The 22,816-nt window shown below is 39.1% G+C and overlaps 1 protein-coding gene across 1 annotated transcript; it reads left to right on the plus strand.

Annotated features, from left to right (window-relative positions):
- Positions 1-23: 23 nt before the first annotated feature.
- Positions 24-21,191, plus strand: LOC128618398 (disintegrin and metalloproteinase domain-containing protein 10-like). The gene is made up of 16 exons (XM_053641974.1): positions 24-1,144; positions 8,219-8,369; positions 8,980-9,098; positions 9,298-9,456; positions 9,546-9,646; positions 10,856-11,014; positions 13,244-13,336; positions 13,524-13,707; positions 14,356-14,519; positions 15,312-15,495; positions 15,984-16,134; positions 16,569-16,752; positions 16,881-16,989; positions 17,258-17,478; positions 17,726-17,852; positions 20,244-21,191. Exons 1-16 carry the CDS (start codon positions 1,078-1,080, stop codon positions 20,450-20,452), a joined length of 2,382 nt encoding a protein of 793 aa, XP_053497949.1. The 5' UTR covers positions 24-1,077; the 3' UTR covers positions 20,453-21,191.
- The last annotated feature ends 1,625 nt before the right edge of the window (positions 21,192-22,816 follow it).

The following is a 22,816-nucleotide window of genomic DNA, read 5'->3' on the forward strand; positions in this document are numbered from 1 at the left end:
AGAGTGGCTTAGTGGTTAGCACGTTTGCCTCACACCTCTAGGGTTGGGGGTTCGATTCTGCGTGGAGTTTGCATGTTCTCCCTGTGCTGGGGGGGGGGTTCCTCCAGGTACTCCGGTTTCTTCCCCCAGTCCAAAGACATGCATGGTAGGCTGATTGGCATGTCCAAAGTGTCCATAGTGTATGAATGGGTGTGTGAATGTGTATGTGAGTGTGCCCTGCGATGGATTGGCACCCCGTCCAGGGTGTACCCTGCTTTGTGCCCCATGCTTCATGGGATAGGCTCCAGGTTCCTGCAATATAGAAATGGTATAGAAAATGTATGTATGTTTTTTTTGGACGCTTTAGATCCTTTTTGTTGTATTTGTTCCACTTTCATGACAGTTTAGCTATAACGTTTTAATTGTTCTTTTTTTTTTAATCATTAAAATATTTCGGGGGGAGGGGCATGGTGGCTTAGTGGTTAGCATGTTTGTCTCGCACCTCCAGGGTCAGGGGTTCGAATCCCAGAGTTTCCATGTTCTCCCTGTGGTTCGGTGATTCCCCAGGGTTCTCCGATTTCCTCCCCCAGTCCAAACACATGCGTTGTATACTGATTGGCATTTCCAAATTGTCCATGGTGTGTGAACGTGTGCGATTGTGCCCTGTGATGCCTCGCACCCTGTCCAGGGTGTCCCCCGCCTCGTTCCCTGTGAGATGCTCCAGGCTCGCCTGTGACCCTGTGTAGGATAAGCAGTATGAAAGATGGATGGATAGATGATAAGATTTCTTCATTCTACTGTTGATAACTGTATGACTTTGCTTCTTTCCTTTCCTCTGAGTATTTGTTCCATGATGAAAATTTAAAAACAAAAACAAAAAATGATAAATTGCTTCAGTTACTGGAGAAATCTTTCTCATGGAGGCCTAACATTAGTGAGGGGCCAGATAACTTTCTTCTTCACCTTTTTTTTCTGCGTCTCACGTCATGACGTTAACCGAGAGAGAGAGAGAGAGAGAGAGAGAGAGCGCTGTAAACACAGGGGGCGTCTCACGTTCAACTGGGACAATAAAGCGCTTTCTGTATCAATGCACAAACCATGAGCTTACGCGATATGACTGTGATAAAACTGCTTTGCCTATTGTGTGCCCTGAAATCCAGTCAAGGTGAGTGTGAACAGCGCCGTGTCTCAGGACGAACCATTCATTTTATTTATTTATTTTTTTACGGAATAAAACGGGGGCAGGTAAGATGAGGGGACACGGCTAGCGCGCGCAGCGTTGCTAACTGCTAAATGCCGAAAAACACAGGCCTTTTGTCGTAAAGTTAAAGCTTTTATAGATACAACATGTCCGCTTTCGCCGTTCTGTGCATCAAAAAAGAACTGACTTGTAAACACAACGCAGTGAAATAAAAACCGACTGTTCTGGCTTTACCATGAGCTGCCTGCTTCCCGGACAAGCTAACGGCACCTCACTGAGGCGCATTATTAGCCGATAACACAGCTAGCTAGTAGCATTGTCCAAGATGGAAACAGAACAGCAGCCGGTTACAGCTAGTCAATTACATGACAACCCTGGCCGCTAGAGCCGTCACTGTAATGTCGGGGTGGTGGTGTTTTTTTTTTTTTAAACAAAAAAAGAAAACCTAAACAGTAATAATTAATGTCAACCTATCGTTCGTGCTCTAAAGTTAACTTCTAATACGAAATAAACGTCGTGTGTAGAATGAAGAGTTTTGTTAGCAAAACAGACCGTTTTTTTACCGAGCTAGCTGATGTAGCAGCTCTTAGAAATCGGTTGACAAATCTAGGTTTTAGACCCACAGAAAACACATCCTTACATTCATAACATCTAATATTAAAACATTTCCACACTAACAGTCGTTGTTAAACACCGACTGTTTATTCTGTATTGATTAATAATCGATGTATATAAATCTATATGTATATTTTTGATTGTTTATTTTCCGCGAAGCTAAAAGCTAACAGCGTCCGTTATTTTATTGTTTGTTTCGGCTAAAGGCTGAAGCCTGGAGTTGTGTTGTTGTAGCAGACAGTCTGTCAGATAAATGATTATTTCTGTCCTTTATTAGAGTTAACATTTACAGTTTTAACTGAATTTGAAATGTGCAACAACAAAAAAAATCGACATGTCAGTTTTTATAAGGGTAATGAATCATTTATCCAGCTTGCTTAAATAACACAGCCTCGCCTTGGGGAGGAAAAAAGAAATAAAAATAAATCACCGATGTGATGTGTTTTCTCTGCTGCTCAGTTGAGATGTTAAATAATGAATGTCTGTATGGGCTTGAGTAAAAATGCTTGCATGATTTATGACTTATTGACAGATAAGAGCCATCCCTGCTGAAAAAAAAATCCCAGTAGAAACCATTACAGAAAGTCTAATGGTTTTCACGGCAAATACCATTACAAACCATCAGCTGTTGACCAGTAAAACCATTACAATTATTGGTCCTTAATGGTATCTGCTAGACATAACATGCCACCAATAGAAGGCAAGAAATTACCTGTAAAGACCCACAGGGACCATTACAGTTTCCATTAAAACCAGTAGAGTTCCCATTAAAACCATTACAAATTCTATGAGGGTTTCTATTGGGTTGTTGTTGTTTGTTGTTCAGCAGGGATGTTTTACTGCTGCAGAAATTCACCTTTGGTCCATTAGTCCTTTTGTTTTACATTTTGTTCAAAATTGATATCAGTATTGTTATCCCTGCTGAAAAAAGCACAATAGGAACCATCTTTCTGTAGCCAAAAAGGTTAGGTACAGTCAATAACAACACACGTTTTGGCTTTATAGACGAAGATTTGGATTTCTAAATAAAGTATGGACATTTATCCACACCTTTAATATCTGTATACCGTGTTGATATTTCTGTAAAGCTGCTTTGAGACAATGTCTATTGTAAAAAGCGCTATACAAATAAAATTGAATTGAATTGAATTTACTTTATACTTTAAGCATTATACCTGTTTCAGAGAACGTAAATATAACAATCTGTGGCACTCTTTCTTTCTTTCTTTCTTTCTTTTTTTCCCAGACAAACAAAACGGATTCTCTGTAAGATTTTTACGTCTTTGTGGCAGATGCTGCGCTTCAATGAATTTTGACATCTAAGCAAAATGTGTTAGAAATCCTGTACAGTTTTATGTTTGGATACTATTCCATTGGATATTCTTTGCTTTTACCATAGACAGCATACGTAATCCAGCAATCCTGTAATGTAAATGTACTGAAAATGTACTGTACTTTTTTTTTTTAATGAAATAAATATTAACTATTAATAAATATTGAAGTAAAATATATACATCCAAACTGAACCTAAAAGTAACTCTCCAAATTACAAATAAAAATAGAGACATTCAAAATGAATTAAAAAACATTTAGAATAACACAACAAAATTTAGTCAGTGATCATTTTTATTTCGCTTCTAGAGGTCGCTCTCGGACTGTATATTATAACGACAGCGGACACTTCGCAGCCGCTCCGCAACAGACACCGTAACCAGGGAAAATATCATTGTGGATTTTTGCCCATAACTGATAGTTCCAGCGATCGGTTATCGGTGCCGATGCATTGGCAAAACCGATCCATCGGTCGACCTCTAGCATTATGTTATATCTCAAAGTATACGTGAATAAATATGTGCACAACATGTCAGTAGCTATGTTTCCATCCACATATCTGTATGTGAATTTAGGGATATCACCAGATGCGCATTAAAAAAAATAAAAAAAAAAAGCTATGTGACTTTGCCTCAACAAATCACGTGATTGGATAATTGGCTCAGAAAAGTAAAAATGGCGGCGAGCGAGATGCGCCAGTTTCCCCAGAAGTGGGAACGATTTTGTTCTCGAACACACGGGACGGAAACGGTGCTTTAAATGTTTTGTGCGATATTCCAGTTTTTTCCAATTAAATCCGCAACTTGGATTGAAACATAGCTAGTGTTTATTTCTTAAAATAAAATACGTTGGAAGAAGGGCATTTGTTAAATAATTTAACATGGCGTAAATATCAGTATAAATAAACACAGCTGCTCTAAAGCAGTTGATAGACATTCGTTGAGTTAAGACTTGACTGATTCATTCCCGTTGCCTGACCCAAAATGTAGCTAATCCGTGAAAAGTGACTGTTAACCGATTACTCCTGTTTTCAAAGGAATCTTATTCTGACTATGTAATCATATTATGTAATCCAGATTACATGTTCTCTGTTACTACCCAACACTGAATATAATCACAATATACTGTTTATATTTCTTTGAAATAAGATGCGTGTGAATCACTCACACAGCGTGTGTGTAGCATTTTCTTTCTGGAAGCATGTTTAGGATTTATTAACCTGATTAAAATGTGTGTGTGAGGGAATCTGGTGTCCCGTAACGTCTGTTATCTCACATGGCCTTCGCGAGCTGATATTTTCACACTCCTGCGGTTCGGCTGGCTTTTTACGTCAGGAAACGGACCGATGTGTGGGTTCATCTGTAGACCATTTAAGCATGCAATCATCATAAAGATGTCTCTGATGTTCTTTCAGAAGTTGATAGATGTTTGTGGTGTTGCCTCACGAGGTTCATGTCTCACGCAGCGCTGGCGTTTGAGGGCCGTTGTTTATGTTTTGGAAACTCGTCCCCTTGCCTCTGGCCCTTACACACTCGCTCAGATGTAGCGGACATCCTGTAGCTTTATGTAGCGTAGTTCTGTCTCCATATTGAACAACCTGTATGCGGGGAGAAAAAAAAAAAGGGTTGAAAAAAATGCATGGTCAATAGTCTTGCATAATAAAATGTCTCACAATCCCATGCTAATAATTGAACTGAAATGTTAATCCATACACATGTCTGCAGCAGGGACCTGTTAACACACACCTGATCTGTAAGCTGCTTGTTCGAAGTGATTACCTCAGTTTATTAATAGTGCAGTAGATTTAGTGTATCGTCTTACGCAGGTGATTCAGTAAGTGTTAACAAACACACACCTGGGTCATTCCATGTCAATTCACATAGGGCTGTCGCTGCATGTCTCAGATTTGGTTCATTCTTTTTGTGGTGAGTAAAGTATTTGGGTTAAATTCTAACATCACATTATTTTCGCTTCCCTTGACTGTTTTCTAGTCCAAAAAGTCGTATCTGGGAAGCCATGTTTAGGATTTAATATCTTCAGAAATACTATAATTATCCATAGATATGGGAAATTAACACTATTTAGCAAAATGTTTATTTACAGAAGCTGAGAAGTCGATCAAACTTGACAATCTAATGGAAGTATAAGTTGTAATGAGGGCTACGTGCGAAATCATGTACTGTGACAGTACCTAATGCATTAGTTTCAGTACCTACTGCTCAGCCATTGATGCAGTATGTACTGATCGGTATATGTATGTAACATGAATACAATCTGGATATTACTACATCTGCCATGTTGGGTTGTCATGTGACCTACGACGTAGTCATAATTGCAAAAACCTAACGAGCCTGACTAGATTAGAGCACCTGCACCGTAACTGTTTTTTCTTGTTTAAACCTTTCAACAAGTTAACAATTTTTACAATTAACAACTAACTTTCAACAAGTTAACAATTCTAGCAATATTAAAGTTAGTAAAATCTTTCATGTTGCTTTTGACCGTTATCCTTACCATATTTGTGAAATAAAGCTGGGAACACTTATTGTACTTGTAGTCATGTCTATTCATTTCACCAAATAACATGTTTGAGATTTAATGAAAATATATGCCTTTTTACGTTCGACATTCAGCTTAAGGTTCTCTGCAAAAACATTTAGGTGCTGTGCGTAAGCCTTTCTATGGTGAGGAAAACCTTGCAGTTTAGTCAGGTGTTGTTAAGCAAGTACGGTTTAACCGCATGGAACATTGTTTAATAGCTATAGCACCTACACGTAAAAAAAGACCCTGCTTGCTACCTTCCACCATCTTTGATTCTGACAGCTCTTCCGCGCCAGTCCCGTTGCCTTATGGGATAGTGCAGTGTACAATAGTTCCATACTGCAGAATCTCAGCGGAAGCAGTAGATCATCCGGGTATTTCTCACCTACTGTTTTATAAATACTGAGAATTCGGACATGCTACTCCTTTGGCGTACTGCTTTTCACCTACTGTAGAGTAGGGTAGTAGAGATATTTGGACACAACCAAGGTTTACATGGGTGAAGTTTCTGGAAGTCCATCATAACCCGATCCAGCCATGAGAATGATTTTGATACGTTCTTCTTTTGTCAAAGTCATTCTTAAAGGCTATTTGAAAAAAAAATATATATATATATATATAAAATGTAAGTATGAAAAATGTTAGACATTTTGCTAAAAAGTGTTCATTTCCACTATGTACGGAAACGTTTGTGACATCTTGTATTATTTTATCGCTTTATAAAGTCATTCATATCCGATGTCCGTTTTATGTAAATGAATACTAACTCAATTCTACGCAAAACATGGGCTGATATCTTGTTAAATTTGAATATGAAGACAATGTGGAAGGACATTGCAACTTGGAACATAACATGACAATTCTTTAAAAGTATTCCACACAATTTTCCATGGTTCTACTGTTGAATAGTGTAAATCTTTAAACTTGTGACTTTGTCAATATCTTGAATTCTGTTGGTTTTCTGGTATATTGTAGTTTAAGCACAAACTGTGAGTTTTAGCATATGTGACTCTTAAAGTGGAGCCTATAAGCTACTAAAATCCGTCAGGTTTGGAAATTTTGCACTTTTCCCTTTTCACCATGCCCTTCCGTGGTGACTCCTGAGCATTTAAACGAATAGAAAACAAATGTGTCTTTATGTCTGCCAAACTTTATATGTCTGGGAATATTATTTCTGGAGATATTAAATCCTAAACATGGCTTCCCAGATCAGATGTTTAATCAAGATATATATATATATTTTTTACATGGGAGTGAAGATGAGAGAAACTTTATTGATCCCACACTGGGGAAATTCCCTTATGTGATGTTGTGATGTGAAAAATGTGACGTTAGAATTCAACCAAGATACTTTACATGCTTTGGTTTTAGGTCACAAGCAACAAATAAAAAAGAATGAACAAAATCTGAGATGTGCAGCAACAACCCTATTTGAATTGTCATGGAATGACACTGTGGGGGTGAACAAACTTTTACTGATCTTTTCCCACGCGATGTTGGGAGAAAAAATCGTAACGTGTAGCTGAAATTTTGGCCAACGATTAGCTGACTTTTTGTCACCATGTGCTACATTTTAGAAGAGGACTATAGCTACACAATATATGATATATGAATTCCTGGGAATTTATATACTTGTTTTTTCCCCCTTAGTCTATTCACTAATGTTAATAAATGTAATGTTTTGAAAACAATTATTTGGTGGCAGTATATATGTTTAGTTTGAGCATTTAGCATTTTAGTTAGTATTATATTTGAAGGCATAAATGATCCATTTGAAGGAATATAGCATTGTGTTTTATGAGGAAAAGACTCATGATATCCCGGAACATTTATAATTCTGATCAATTTCGCAGTTAAGTCATTGTGATGGCCGTTTTAGGCTTTTTTTCCCCTCCACCTCTAGATGTGAGTTACGTCAACGTAACAAATAACCTTTTCATTTATTCATGGAAAGTCATGTAATTTAATTTGTGCATTGAATATGCACAGAAACATATTACATTGTGCATTAGCATATTTTGTGTACTATAAACCTGCAGTACTTTTCTTGACAGCCAATTTTCTTGTACAGACCGATATATCAACTAGGGGTGTAAACTTCAGGATCCCACACCATATGATTTCTATTCCTAAGGCAGTGATTAGATTTCTGACAATACCACTGAATCTGCTACAATAAGATATGATACCATTTTGATTTATGATTCATTGAATTTTGAGCAATAGAGCTCGATAGCTGATATTTAAACCATTATAATCTATAACAATCAGTTTTGGTTTGTTGCCTCGATTAATTTCACTCGTTCCCTTTGAAATTGTGGTATCTATCCAACTATCCAACTCATCAGATTGTCACAGTCTAAATTTAAGCACTTGCTTATATGTCATGTAGTGACCCGTCTCGCTACTGGCTAAATACGCTTAGTGTTTAGCTTCCTTTCTAAAAGAGCCTTTCAGAACATCCAATTCTCGCACAAAAGTTTGTGTGATGGCTTTGCTATGCTTTCGGGTCAAATGCTGACACCCAATCCTACACTGTGCCTTACACAGGTTACTATGGCAACCCTCTGAACAAATACATTCGTCACTATGAGGGACTGTCCTACGACACAGACTTGGTGCACGACAGACATCAGAGAGCCAAGCGAGCCATCTCACATGAGGACCGCTTCCTTCAGCTGGAGTTCCACGCTCATGGAAGGTTTGTTTTCCTTATAATGTTCCACACAGAGCCCTGCAAGTAGCCCTATACGACACTGAAACTGGAATGGTTTACCTCCACGCATGGCACGCATGTTTATCCTTTTCGAAGTTTCTCTGCAAAGCTGTGATTTTGGAGCTCAGGCAGTCCTGTGGAGAATAAAACAAATCTTCAGCAAGTGTTTAATCACCTTGCAGTATGGGAATAGTTTGTGTTTTCTTACCAGACCTACTGATTTATTATTCCCCTTACTGATTAATGTAATTAATGAGCTCTTAGTTTAAGGAATCTTTTTTTTAATTGGCATTGAACGTGTGGAAATCAGACTCTCCTACCGCTAAGAGCGTCTTCTGAAAGCACTTTCTCAGGAGTCATGAGTCAGGTCCTCCAGTCACCAGTCCTGAGCCAGAACGTGATCTTAGGACAAAACAGGAGAGGGAGATATAGTAAATCACTGTCTCTTAAAAGGTCGTCTTTGACAAGGTAACTTCCTTTTGCATGATGCTGGATTTCTAACCCCTGTTATGTTACACTCTGTGGTTAACTCCATGTTGATGTTTGTGGTGAAAGATGACAAACTCTAATATATCTATTGGGACTTTCTTTCCAGGCATTTTAACTTAAGGATGAGGAGAGACACAAGACTGTTCTCAGAGGACTTTAAGCTGGATGTGTCAGGAGAAGAAATGCCCTATGACACCTCGCATATCTATACAGGAGAACTCTACGGTGAGAGGCATTAGGGTCTAGGTCCTTTTTAAATGATAAAGTATACTCTGCAGCATTCTATGACGGTTAAACTAAGTATTCTGTTTGAACTTTAAGCCATTTAAGAGCAGATCAGTTGAGTGGAAGACTTTTGACAGAATGCTTTAGTCATCTGTAGAGTTTCTAATCTGGCAGTCTGTTAATCTGTTCTCACCTTCAGGCGAGCAGGGCAGCGTAACTCACGGCTCTGTCGTCGATGGGAAGTTTGAGGGCTTTATTAATACTCACCATGGGACTTATTATGTGGAGCCTGTTGAGCGCTACCTGGGGGACAAAAATGTGCCGTTCCACTCTGTCATCTACCATGAAGATGACATTGGTGAGTATTATTTCACTGTTTCCATTAAAACACTCTTCAATATTAGCCAGAGTGGCTATTATATATTTCTCACTTGACGTGCTTTTTAGATTATCCTCATAAATACGGGCCTCAGGGTGGCTGTGCAGACCACTCAGTGTTTCAGAGGATGAAGAAATATCAGGCCACTGCTGTGGAAGAGTCTGTCAAGGTCAGTCAGGGTGTTATCTTAATTTCTGCTACTTTCATTGGTATGAACTAAGCACTCAGTCAGTACGTTTACATGGACAACAATATTCCGATTTTAACCCGATTAAGAAACTAGCATGTAGACAGCGATTTCTGATGACCTTAATCTGACTAAAGTCATACTCGAAGGAAATGCATCGAATTAAGACATGTGGAGTATTCCTGTTTTAGTCACATTATCGAAGTGCACTACAGACATGTACACACCTTAATCACACTGTTAACGTCGTGTGGGAGTTTTCACCACATTTTGCGACAGGACATGTACACACACGGCAGCGCTCAACCGTTTGACGGCAAACAAGAGAGCATGGCTGCCTACGAAACCAAGTACTTACCTACTATATAGTAGGAGAAATGCATGTATTTCAGCTACTATATAGACGGTAAGTACGCGGTTTGGGACGCAGCCCGTGGCTTCAAGCAGTCGTCTATTTGCACGTACAGCATGACAAATAATTAACTGCACTTGAAGCTTTCGTAAAATTCAAAATTAAACACTCAAAACTGTATACGGTCCCGTATGGAAGACCAACTGTATGTCGATACGTGAAATTCTGGAGGAACGGCATGGGGACGTAATGACGTGTGCCGTTAATCGATCTATGTTCTATAACATGTAAAACGGGTACATGAATAGTCTAAAAGCGACTCATGTAAACACCTTAATCAATATTGTGATTATTAATCAATACAGTCTTATTCAGAATAAGGTCAATAATTTGATTACTGCTGTCCATGTAAAAGTAGTCAGTGAAGAGAGATGAACAAAAAAACGCTCTGATTAACACTTATCTACTGTGTAGTAAGCACAAACTCCTTCCTTATTACAATAATTAACTGTTTAGGTTTTTTTTAAGTTGATACAAATATTTTTATTTATGCCTTCTATGCACTTACTTAGTTTAGTTAGATTTATTGATTTATGCAGCACATTTAAAACAGATGTTGAAACCAAAGTGCTGTACAAGAAATTTGAAACATAATTAAAACAAAAACCAAAGAAAAGACCAATGAACAATTTACACCCTCAATTAAAACATTGGGCATTTTTGTTACCGTGGGTTTTATTTGAACTTTTATATGGCCTGCTTTTCATAACGCTTTGATTGGGTAATATCTCAAATGATACTAGTCAACGTACAAAGGTTTCAGATTTTCCTTCTTGCAGGACGCAGAAGTGGGATCGGAAAAGGAGTCATCTGATAACCATGTGTTACAAAGGAAAAAGAGGATGGCACAGGTGGAAAAAAATACTTGCCAGCTCTTCATCCAGACAGACCACCTCTTCTACAAATACTACAAAACAAGAGAGGCCGTCATTACTCAGGTAAGAACTGTTCAAATTCAAGACCCTATTCTTAACACATACATGTTTTGCATGCGTCAATATTACGTGTTTTTTCTTCTTTACAAAAATTTATGTACATTTATAACACTACTTGTTACTTTACCCTGGCTTTAAATGACAAAAAAAAATAGTAAACACTGCTGTGAGTGGGTTTCTAATACAGCTGCTGAGGGCGTGATGGTAAATTCGACATCTTTTTCTCTTCTGACTGCCGTAATCCATCTCTATATAGTTTTTTTTTTCCCTCTCTTAGAAATTCATGGAAAGGAAATACTGGCTTTTTTTTTTCTTTCACTGTTTGAGCAAATTGTAATGCAAAAAGGATATTTGCTCTGCCCTCCCATATCCTTCTATAGAAGTTTACCCTGCTTTACCTTACCTAAACCCAGAAATGGATGTATATGCATGAACACAATCCATTATATCTGATGTATCGTGTAGCATGATTGAAGTTACATGCAGGGCTTAAATTTTTTTTTTTTTTTTTTTTAATGTCTTGAATATGGTATTAAGAAGTATTACGTTTGAAGTGTTGATACCTGCAGATACCCTGTGTACACCACTGGGATCATTCATCTAGTCACATGGCTTCTTGGCTCACAGGATGGATACAGGACTGCCATCTCCCACTCAGCCTAGCGTAGGCAGAGCTTCTTGTCTAACCAGCAAGTACATAGATTTAACATAACACCATGGAGACTGGCTTATGGTCCCTACTACGATAAGCATCTGCTAGGGACTTTTTGTGGGAACAAGCAACGATTAGCTGGCCTTTGGGGGCTCCAGAATGGCGCAATTGAAAATCATTCGCTTGTCGTCGCTGGGTATAGTGGGTTCGAATCCCAGTAATGCCATCGGCAGCTATCTACGGCCGGGAGTCAGGAGAGCCAAACTGGCTGTGGGAGGGTGGACGGGACAGCATTACTGTCCCCACTTAGTGCGGACGTCTGTGAGCTCATGTATGAAGATGAAAAAGATGGCGTTTTCTTCCGAGTGAGTAACACCACCCTGTGACGCAGCACGAGCGGCATTAAAGAGGTTGGCTTTGCGTGTCGTGGATGGAGCACGCGTTTGCCCTATCCTCCCCAGTTAAAGAAAGTTAGCTAGTGGGTGGGAATTAGGCCAAGACACAATTGGGGACAAAATTGTGGAGCTTGCCTTCACAGTCCGCATCAGTCTTTCAGCTCTGCATACATAAAGCCTCTAGTGTACTTCGTTTTTTTACACGTACGCTAGCGTATATGCACAGTCATACACATAGCCTTTCAAAGTATACTCCATTTGACATGTACTCGTACCCAGGCGGTCAACGCATGCGCATTATGACAACTTGCACTACCCCTCCTGGCCTACAAGAGTCAGTACAGAGCAGTAAAGCCGGTCTTCTGGCATGAAGGATGACAATGAAGAAGAATCACAACACCACGAAGAACAATTTAATTTAAGAATTGGCACCCATATACAAATCCTTATACTCTTTAAGGCTAGAATTATACAAATGCGGGTACGTTCTAACCTGCACTCGTTTCCGACTCTTCCGTTTATTCAGTTTTTTCTTCAACTACCTTGAGAATCAACGGCCCTGAGTCACTGTCGCCACCTTGTGGAAGAACTAAATAGTGCAAAAGAATGAAATGCGCATGTGCAACCTGTGCATACGAAGTACATGCGGTTAGAAAAATCAGGCGATGCGTGTACTGTACACACATACTCTGCTGATGATGAAATTTGCGTCACACGTACTGTACACTGTTTCTAGCATATGCGTAAAAAGTGAAGCACACTTTCTGCTGTAGGATGAAAAGACGATCACCATAAGAAACACAACTCCTCATCCTGGCACTCGTCATCTCTTGATTACTGCAACTAATTGTTGGCCATCCTACGATGGCTTGTCTGGTCTTCAACCAATCAAGACGCACACATTCACACCCCTCTTCATCTCACTTTTGGTGGCTGCCTGGTTGCGTCAGGTTCAAGTCTTTTGATGATTCCCACAGAGTAGCCAGTGGAAATTCTCTCTCGTTTATCCGGACTCGCTTGTATTTTGATCACTTTGGTCCGCTAGTGTATACGTTGCCTCATAACAGCACCGAGTGTTACAGTCCAAAGACTCGAAGAAACACCCGCTGTGTTTGTGCATATATGTGTGAAATAAACAGAATTTTTTTTTTATGGAGTTCTAAAATTGTGCTGTTATCTTCTCAGATTTCCAGCCATGTTAAGGCGATTGACGCAATCTACCAAGGTACAGATTTCCTGGGTATCCGCAACATTAGTTTCATGGTGAAGAGAATAAGGGTGAGTCCTGTGTAGTTTTTGTTGGGTTTTTTTGCCTAAATATGTGCTAAACAGGATAAAAAAATGTGTCCACTCCATTTTTGAAGTCAGTTTTCATTACCAGGTTATAGAAATTTTATGAACAAAACCATGTATCGTTCTTATCGTCAAACCTGCACGACGTTATGGACGTCTAAATTTTTCTTAGATCAACACGACCAGTGACGAGCGGGACAGGTCCAACCCTTTCCGTTTCGCTAATATTGGTGTGGAGAAGTTTCTGGAGCTGAATTCTGAGCAGAACCACGATGATTATTGCCTAGCGTATGTCTTCACTGACAGAGATTTTGACGATGGTGTGTTGGGACTGGCCTGGGTGGGAGCACCCTCAGGTACACACATGCAAAGCTGTCTAATTGTTCATAAAAATATCATTCAAAAGTTCGGAATATGATACTGGAACTAGGGCTGGGCGATATGACAAAAATACATGGTTTTTACAACACACAATATCGTAATGATCTGTAGGTTTGCTCACAAACTGCCAGCAATACAATAGTGTTGCGTTAAGGGGGGAAAAAAAAACATTTTAATTATATTTATTTATTTATTTATTTATTGTTAACACGCAAACATATTTTTTAAAAAAAATGAAACTGAAAAAGACTTTTTTTAAAATTTTTTTTTATTTTTTACGATTTGCTTCCTGTCAGTTTGGGATTATAAAATAACAATGGAAAAAATTATAATAAAAAGATACAACAGTATCTACAATATCTCAGAAAAGTGTGATTTTAAAAAAGCATGATATATAATCATATCACCCAATCCTAACTGGCACTATATAAATTGTAGGCTTTCAAAATGACACTTTTTTTCTGAATAATATAATGTGTTAAGAAGCTATCCCTGCATTGTGTGTGTGTGTGTGTGTGTGTGTGTGTGTGTGTGAGCGTTTATTTAGAAACCTAGTCTTTTTTTTCCCCCCAGTTGCATTGCATGTCCTTTTGACCAGTATTCTGATGATCTCGCTCTCTCAGGCAGCTCTGGTGGTATCTGTGAAAAGACTAGGCTGTATTCCGATGGGAAGAGGAAGTCACTGAACACCGGGATTATAACAGTGCAGAACTATGCATCTCACGTGCCTCCAAAGGTCTCCCATATCACCTTCGCCCACGAAGTGGGACACAACTTCGGCTCTCCAGTAGGTTTGGGCTACGCCTGGGATTAGATAATCAAACCAATTTGGGCAAAGTGGGCTTTTCATCTTTAATGCTGTGTTGATTTTTCAGCTTTCGAATAAAGCAGCTTTAATATTCTCTTGTACCGCCGTTAATGAGGTTGCTGCCAGTGCTGTATATTTTCTCGGTCGCAGATACAAACATTATAGCTTAAGCATCATTAATGCTCTCTTTATGAATCAGTCTTTTGACACCTTTCTCTGCTTATTTTTCACTCTGGCCATCTACTCAGCCAGCAACCTACACTCAAACTTTATTTATGGTTAATCCTCATTACATAACAAAATGCCATGGTCGAGGAAAAAAAATTACCAGTCGTAAACAGTTGATTTTACACGAAAGCAGAAATTGAACACAGAAATTTGTCATTGTCTACTGCTGGAAAAATGGCTTTCAGCTTTCAGTATGGCTTGGGTAGTTCAGGTGAATGTACACATGAACTGTGCCCAGCAAGCAACAAAGCACATCACCTAAAGCCTTGGGTTGCCAGGGTTTCTCAGTTTAATTCCAGCCTACAAATTTAACCATCAAACCCACCTGATATAAATAGCCTAGTGAACGTCGGATGCTGCCTGTGCTGACGAGCACGTTCTGTACATGTTGCCGGTGCTGTTTGAACTTTGAACCCGTCCTTCTAGTTTTGTAAAGTGTTATATTCCAGTACATGGTTGTATGTAATCTTAAAAATCGGAAACTTAACCGACTTCATATTTGTTCCATAATTATTTATTTTTTTTATTCCATTTTATTATTAGCATGATTCGGGCTCTGAATGCACTCCAGGGGAGTCCAAGAGCCAGGATAAGAAGGAGAAAGGCAACTACATAATGTATGCTAGAGCCACATCAGGAGACAAGCTAAACAACAACAAGTTCTCGGTGTGCAGTATTCGCAACATCAGCCAAGTTCTGGAGAAGAAAAGGGGCAACTGCTTTGTGGGTAGGTCTTGAACTTTGTCGTGTTCTCGATCACAGATTTTGGTAGCGCGAGGTGGACAGGGCTGGACTAGTTTTCACACTTACTGTTATACTGTATGTCAAATGTCATTTCGATAATGGACAGGGTTTAATAAAGCTGTTGTCACTGGCAGTATGACAGCATCATTATTCAAAAAGATCTCCTCCATCTTCAGTTCGGGAAGACGTTTTTGGAATTACTAGAAATGTAGCTTTTTTATTTATTTATTTATTTTATAATCAGACTACTTGATGCCATTTAAGATATACACTACCAGTCAAAAGTTTGGAGACATTTGACTGAAATGTTTCTCATGATCTTAAAGATCTTTTGATCTGAAGGTGTATGATTAAATGTTTGAAATCGGTGTTGTAGATAAAAATATAATTGATTTTTATGACTGAACAGATTGTCTGCTCTCCTTGTGTGTGCACGTTTGTGTCCGTGTGTGTTCATACACACTACGACAGAGTCTGGCCAACCGATCTGCGGTAACGGCCTGGTAGAGCCAGGAGAGGAGTGTGACTGTGGATACAATGACCAGTGCAAAGATCAGTGCTGTTATGACGCGAACCAGCCAGACAACAAGAAGTGCAAACTCAAACCTAACAAAGTCTGCAGGTACGCTCTGCATTTTCGTACTTCTTTTAAGATTATGGACGTACATACCTGTAATGTGATGTCACCATACGATATGATCTAATAACCCTCCTGTTACGTTGGGGGGAAATAAGTTACATTCATTATGTGATGGGTCAAAATGACTTCCACAGTTTAAATACACACAAAAGCAGCAAAGAGCAGCTTAAAACAGTAAACCTTTATTATGGCTTGTCCGAGACAAGCCATAAGAAGAAATATTTGCATATAAGTTCATGATCCTTAATGAGGAAAGTCAAAACATTTCAAAGAAAAAGAGAGAGATTAACCAGTATCTCAAATGTGGAAATGGGTCAAAATCTATTCTCTAGATTGTACTGAGGGTGTTTTGTGTGCGTGTGTATGTGCTGCATCAATCCTATGATCTGCTCTGAACCGTAACCTTGCATCCACAGTCCCAGCCAAGGTCCGTGCTGCACCTCCGAGTGCTCGTACAAGAGCCGGAACGAGAAGTGTCGTGAGGAGTCAGAGTGCGCCCATCAGGGCATGTGTAGTGGAGCGTCAGCCCAATGCCCCACCTCTGAGCCCAAAGCCAACTTCACTGCCTGCCATGGAGAAACTCAAGTCTGCCTTAATGGGGTAATGACATCATGTTGGCATGTGGAAGTGTTGACAGGTGGATTGCAAAAGCTGAACATTGAGTATCAGGAATCTAAGGTGAAAAATATACAGTAGATTTTTAAAATTATTTATTATTTCCTTCACAGGGTTGCTCTGGCTCTATCTGTGAGAAATATGGGCTGGAGGTGTGTACCTGTGCTAGTGGGGACGGAAAGGATGAGACCGAGCTCTGCCATGTTTGCTGCATGGAGAAAAGTCAGTACGCTCAGTTTATTTATTTTTATTCTTTTGTATTATTTCACACTCTAGCCTCTGAGTAACTTGCCTATGCATGAAAACGTGATGTATCATTGGTGTTAAATCTCGCTCTTTCTCTGGAGTCAGTTTCGTCCGTATCAATTACAACACACCCACACAATGTTCTAACGCAGCTCGGCGTTAGTCATGTGATGCCATGCTTGAGAGTAGATAATGCAGTGCCATCATCCTGGGAGTCGCTCCATGTTCTCTCTTCCTCCCACAGTGAACCCCAGCACATGCAGCAGTACAGGCTCTGAGCGCCTGGCCCAATTCTTCAACAGGAAGGTGACCACGCTGCAGGCTGGCTCTCCCTGCAATGACTTCAAAGGCTACTGCGACGTGTTCATGAAGTGCAGGCTGGTGGATGCCGACGGGCCGCTGGCCAGACTGAAGAAAGCCATCTTCAACCCTGAGCTCTATGAGAACATTGCTGAATGGATAGTGGCAAGTGTCTTGACTTTCATTTGGAACGCCATTATCCGGATAGCAGAACTAGCGTTCTGCACAATATAGTAATAATAACATTGGATATCTCTTTCAGCTCAAAGTTTTACTACAATGTTGTAAGCTATAAAATATTTCGTTTATACTTAGTATCTGGAATAATCTGGAAGTGTGTATTATAATATTGGCCAGATTTTCATATAGTATTTATGGCTTTGTGTTAATGTGTATTTTTGGATATCTGCAGATTTACTGGTGGGCGGTGCTGCTGATGGGTATTGCCTTGATTATGCTCATGGCTGGATTCATCAAGATTTGCAGTGTGCACACACCCAGTAGTAACCCCAAACTACCACCACCTAAACCTCTACCAGGTAATTTAAACCGAGCAGCATTCAATCACCTCCTCACATCTGTGCACCTTATTGATTTCGGATGTTGATTACCATGAAATGCAATAGTCTATCTTTTTTTTTATTTCTTTCTTGTACAAATAACCTGCAAATTATGTAAAACATGATTTTAAAAAATGGTTTAAGCCATGACCTCCGGACTAAAGTATTATGTGGTTGAGAAAATCCATTTGGAAAAGTGACTTCCAGTCCAGAACACTTGCGTGGGATTCCCATTAGTCATTTCATATACACTCTACTCTTTGTGAACATGTACAGGAATGGAGGGGGGGAGGGGGTCAAAGAGTAAACACCAACAAATGTCTAACCCACCCACTTAACTGCTAGAGAGCTAGAAAAGAAAGTGGAGTACTCTTACCTAATGCACCTTTAATGGTTCGCAAAGTGTGATTTGTTCACTTTTTTCTTTTTTTTTTTTTTAAGTTGTTTTAGAAAAATTACAATTTGGTATCAAAGATGTTTGTTTATATATATATATATATATATATATATATATATATATATATATATATATAATATATATATATACACACACACACACACATATATACACTACTGGTCAAAAGTTTAGGGACACTTGACTGAAATGTTTCTCATGATTGTATGAAGGTGTGTGATTAAATGTTTGAAATCGGTGTTGCAGACAAAAATCTAATCGTGCTGACATGTTCATTTCTTTCATTAGAAAACTATCATTTTATTTGTAAATAAATCTGTTTTTAAACGGACGACTCGGAGTGAAATGTTCCGAAAAGCAGCCAATAAGAGTCCTGCGTAGGAGGGAACTCCTTTAATACTGTTTAAAAAGCATCTCAGGGAAATTCCTCAATAAATCAGTCGAGAAAATGCCAAGAATACATTTCTGGAAATTCTAGACAAAAAGGACGTCTACTTTGAAGATGATAAAATATTAAATTATTTCGGATTTTTTATGACAACGTAATTCCCATAGTTCCATTTGTGTTACTCCAGAGTTTTGATGACGTTATTATTATTATTCTACAATGTGGGGAAAATAAATAAATATTTGTGTCTAAACTTTTGACCGATTTTGTGTGTGTGTGTATATGTGTATATATATATATATATATATATATATATATACACACACATATATATGCGCTCTTTTTTTATTTTTAAGTAAGTGGACTGTTTTACTGGTACCTTGAATTGAAACAGTTTAATCCAAACCTCACTAGTTTAAAAAAGTAAGCCTATAAATGATGTTAACTTATCTGATCTAATAATGTTCTAGAAACTAGGGATGTGCAAGACTAGTCACCCCCCCCCCCCAATTTATATTTTGTTTTATGTTTACAAAGCCTACGTTCAAATTACTGTCATGCTAATGGTAATGTTTTTTAAAAAATAATACGTTATTTTAGGGCCGCAACAACTAATCGACAATTATCGGTAATTAAAATAATCGACAACGAATTTCATTATCGATTAGTTGGGTCTGGGTTGGGATCCTTTTTCATTGCCTTCAATTTGCACAATGTTTGAAGGACAACATTGAGAGGAATGTGAAATAAACATGTTTTCCGGGCAAAAAAAACAAAACTATTTTATTCCAATTAATCGATTAATCGGAGAAATAATCGACAGATTAATCGATTATCAAAAATAATTGTTAGTTTCAGCCCTGCGTTCTTTTGAAAAGTGGATATCTGGAGCAGAAAACAAAACCGTATAATTTCACCACAGACCTCGCGTGCGTTTTCTCCATGGGACTCGCGGCAGGCTCAGAGACGTGTCCACTCGGAAGGTGTGGGAGTATTTTGAAAGTTTTGTGTAGGCTATGTCATGTAAAACAAAAAAAGGCTTAGTGGTTAGCATGTTTGCCTCGCACCTCCAGGGTTTGGGAGTTCGATTCCCGCCTCCACCCTGCGTGTGTGGAGTTTGCATGTTCTCCCCATGCTTTGGGGATTTCCTCCAGGTACTCCAGTTTCCTCCCCCAGTCTAAAGACATGCATTATAAGTCGATTGGCATCTCTAAATTGTCCGTAGTGTCTGAATGGGTGTGTGAGTGTGTGTGATTGTGTCCTGTCCTGTGATGGGTTGGCACCCCGTCCCGGGTGTACCCCGCCTTGTGCCCTGAGTCCCCTGGGATGGGCTCGAGGCTCCCCGCGACCCTGTGTAGGATAAGCAGTACGGCAAACGGATGGATTATGTTCATAAAAGAAATCTATTTTGAGGGGGTCTGTGGAATTATTTTATACTTGGAGGGGTCTATTAAAAAAAGCTCCCTTTTCACCCAAAAAATCCAAATTTAGCCAGCGTATCTGCACTCGATTTTCCCATTTTATTTCATGTGGAATTGAATTTAATACAAGCTGTCTTGATCCACAGGTACTCTAAAGAGGAGACGAGCCCAACATGCTAGCCAGCAACAGCAACAGCAGCAGCAGCAGCATCATCACCATCATCACCACAACCAGAACCAGTACCCTCATGCACATGGCCATCAGAACCAGCGTCCCTCTCAGCGCCAGCCTCAGCCCCCACGCCACCTCCGCCAGCCGCGCGAGAATTACCAGATAGGCCAGATGAGACGCTGAGAGCCCCGATGTTCCCCATAGCACCACTACCACACCCTGCCAGTGCCTGCCTACATTGGGATAACGGTCACTACAATCACTACACCACACTGCTTCACAGCCAGATGCAGAGGATTGTAATCTCAGCTCGTCGGGAAAACACTAAATCACTTCCAGCTGTCAAGAATTCTAATATTCTTACCCATGTGCTGTTCTCCAACTCCAGTTCGGTTTAATCAGGACTTGTTACGTATTGCCGTAGAACAAGGCGTTACTCCAAAGAGTCCAACTGGACCAGCACATGAAATCCTCACTATCAGTTTTTCACTGCATCAAACCAGGACCGATTTTAACAGCTTCACACTAAAATGTGCAGTAGGTGACAAACACAAGCAGGTTTTTGTTTGTTTGTTTGTTTTTTTTAAAGCAGCCTTTTTTCAAAAGTCATACACTAAAACAGGAATCGTTTACAATAACACGTCCAGCTCTCTCTCTCTCTCTCCATAGAGGATATCTGGGCTAGTCCATTATGCTTCCGTTCATTCCAGTCTTTATACTGAGCCACTCGAACATAGCAAAGAACATCTCTGCTCCGTTTAGCAGAAGTGAGCTCAAACCACGTGGACATTTCGGGTCTCTCTTTGTCAAATCTCAGCCCAGGAAGACAATGAGAAACATCTCCAACCTTTACTTCATTCCCTTGGGAAAAAAAAAAAAAAACAAACACCATAAACAGCAGACAAGAATCAAGACTTTTCCATTCTGAAGTTTATATATATATATATATATATATATATATATATATATATATATATATATATATATATATATTCCCCCCACCCCCTTTTCACATTCCCTTCACAGTTGGTTAAATGAAAGAGTGCCAAGGTTTAAGAGACCAGGCATAGCTTCAGCATCCACTGTCATTTCAGTTGTGTTTCTCTTTCAAACAGTCAGATAACACGGTTCGAGATGAAAGCATCTATTTATTCTTCTGATCAAGCAAAAGATCCAGGCTGTTATTTTCTCCATGCAGCAAATGCATACTGCACCGTTGTACAGATTACAACTGTATAGAGAAAAGAGATTTGTATTATTACACGAGAAATATTTCTTCTACTGCTCAGAACCGAAATAAGTCGTCGCTTTGATCAATATTTCTCAGGACTTGGACAAAAATCAAGGCACTGTACAGACGATTGAGGATGGAGGGATGTGCCGTTCGCAGGAGGAGGATAAGAGCAGTTTTACGTGAAGTTGTTGAAGCCGATTGTTCCGTTTGGTTCTGTCCTTTTTTTTTTTATTCTTTTTTTTTTTATTTTAAATTTCAAATAATTTATCCAGTGTTTTTGTTTGGTGGAGCGGTACACTACACATATCCACTACAAAACTCTGGAGTGAAGAAACGTTCACCTCATGTTTTCGCTATTTTCTCATCTCTCGTCACCTCGGATTTCACTCGGTGTCATAATCCGGAAGGTTAATCTGCACAGCTAGTGAATACGTGTATTTTTGAACGCGCATGCTGCAAGTGCTCTCGGAGAGACCTCATTCCAGCGAAGTTAAATGTGTACGTTAATATGAAGGGTACATACACGGTTAAGACTTGATTATCCGTTTACGGTTCGCACGTAAGGACCATAATCAGTTATTCATTTGGGAGAACAGCTGCATTTACAGGCGGTTAACTTTTTGCTAATGAAGACACTTGTCACACCTCTGGATTAACCAGTGTCTTTATAAAATACCAGCAATGACAAGTTGTCATGTTGATCTTCGTTATCTTTAGCCTTGGTTAAACCACGCTACACTTGACGTGTCCGTTTGAAGCGGATCCATGGTTAATATTACAATTTAATAAGTAGGAATACTCAATACTTTTACTAAAGATTAAAACATTCCAAATTTTTGCCTGCACTTATTAGGCGAGGAAATATTTCTGATTAAATCTGCGTAAATGTAAGGATCCGATTGTTTAACCATGTGATGTATATTATTCATAGCACAGTTTATTATTCATAGCACAGTTTACTTAAATTGTAAGTTTGTTTGTTTGTTTGTTTTAGTCTTATTAAATTCTTCATGGGAAATGTTTGCTTTGCCATAATTGGTTTCTTTGTGTTAAACTTTTTAACTACAGCTTGTGCAACAAAATAAAGACCATTTAAATGAATTAAGCAAACATTTTCCCATTACTACTTGACTCTTAAAAAAAAAAAAACTTTACAGTAGAGTTTACAGTAGCATTTCTGATTAACATAAACACAATGATTTAGTTATGAAATGCTAAGTGATAGTGAGATGTCAAGACCTTGTGAATCAGCGACATTTCCGTCAACCCAACACCGACATGTGCATAAAGGTACGCCGTGTTTCTGAACCCAT

The sequence above is a fragment of the Ictalurus furcatus genome, chromosome 14, assembly GCF_023375685.1.
Source record: "Ictalurus furcatus strain D&B chromosome 14, Billie_1.0, whole genome shotgun sequence".
Classification (NCBI taxonomy): Eukaryota; Metazoa; Chordata; class Actinopteri; order Siluriformes; family Ictaluridae; genus Ictalurus; species Ictalurus furcatus.

Excerpts from the sequence above, each read along its gene's own strand:
- LOC128618398 (XM_053641974.1), top strand. The coding sequence starts at position 1,078 with ATGAGCTTACGCGATATGACTGTGATAAAACTGCTTTGCCTATTGTGT. Across the intron at positions 1,145-8,218 it reads TGCCCTGAAATCCAGTCAAG|GTTACTATGGCAACCCTCTG; the intron begins GTGAGTGTGAAC and ends TGCCTTACACAG. Across the intron at positions 13,708-14,355 it reads CTGGGTGGGAGCACCCTCAG|GCAGCTCTGGTGGTATCTGT; the intron begins GTACACACATGC and ends TCGCTCTCTCAG.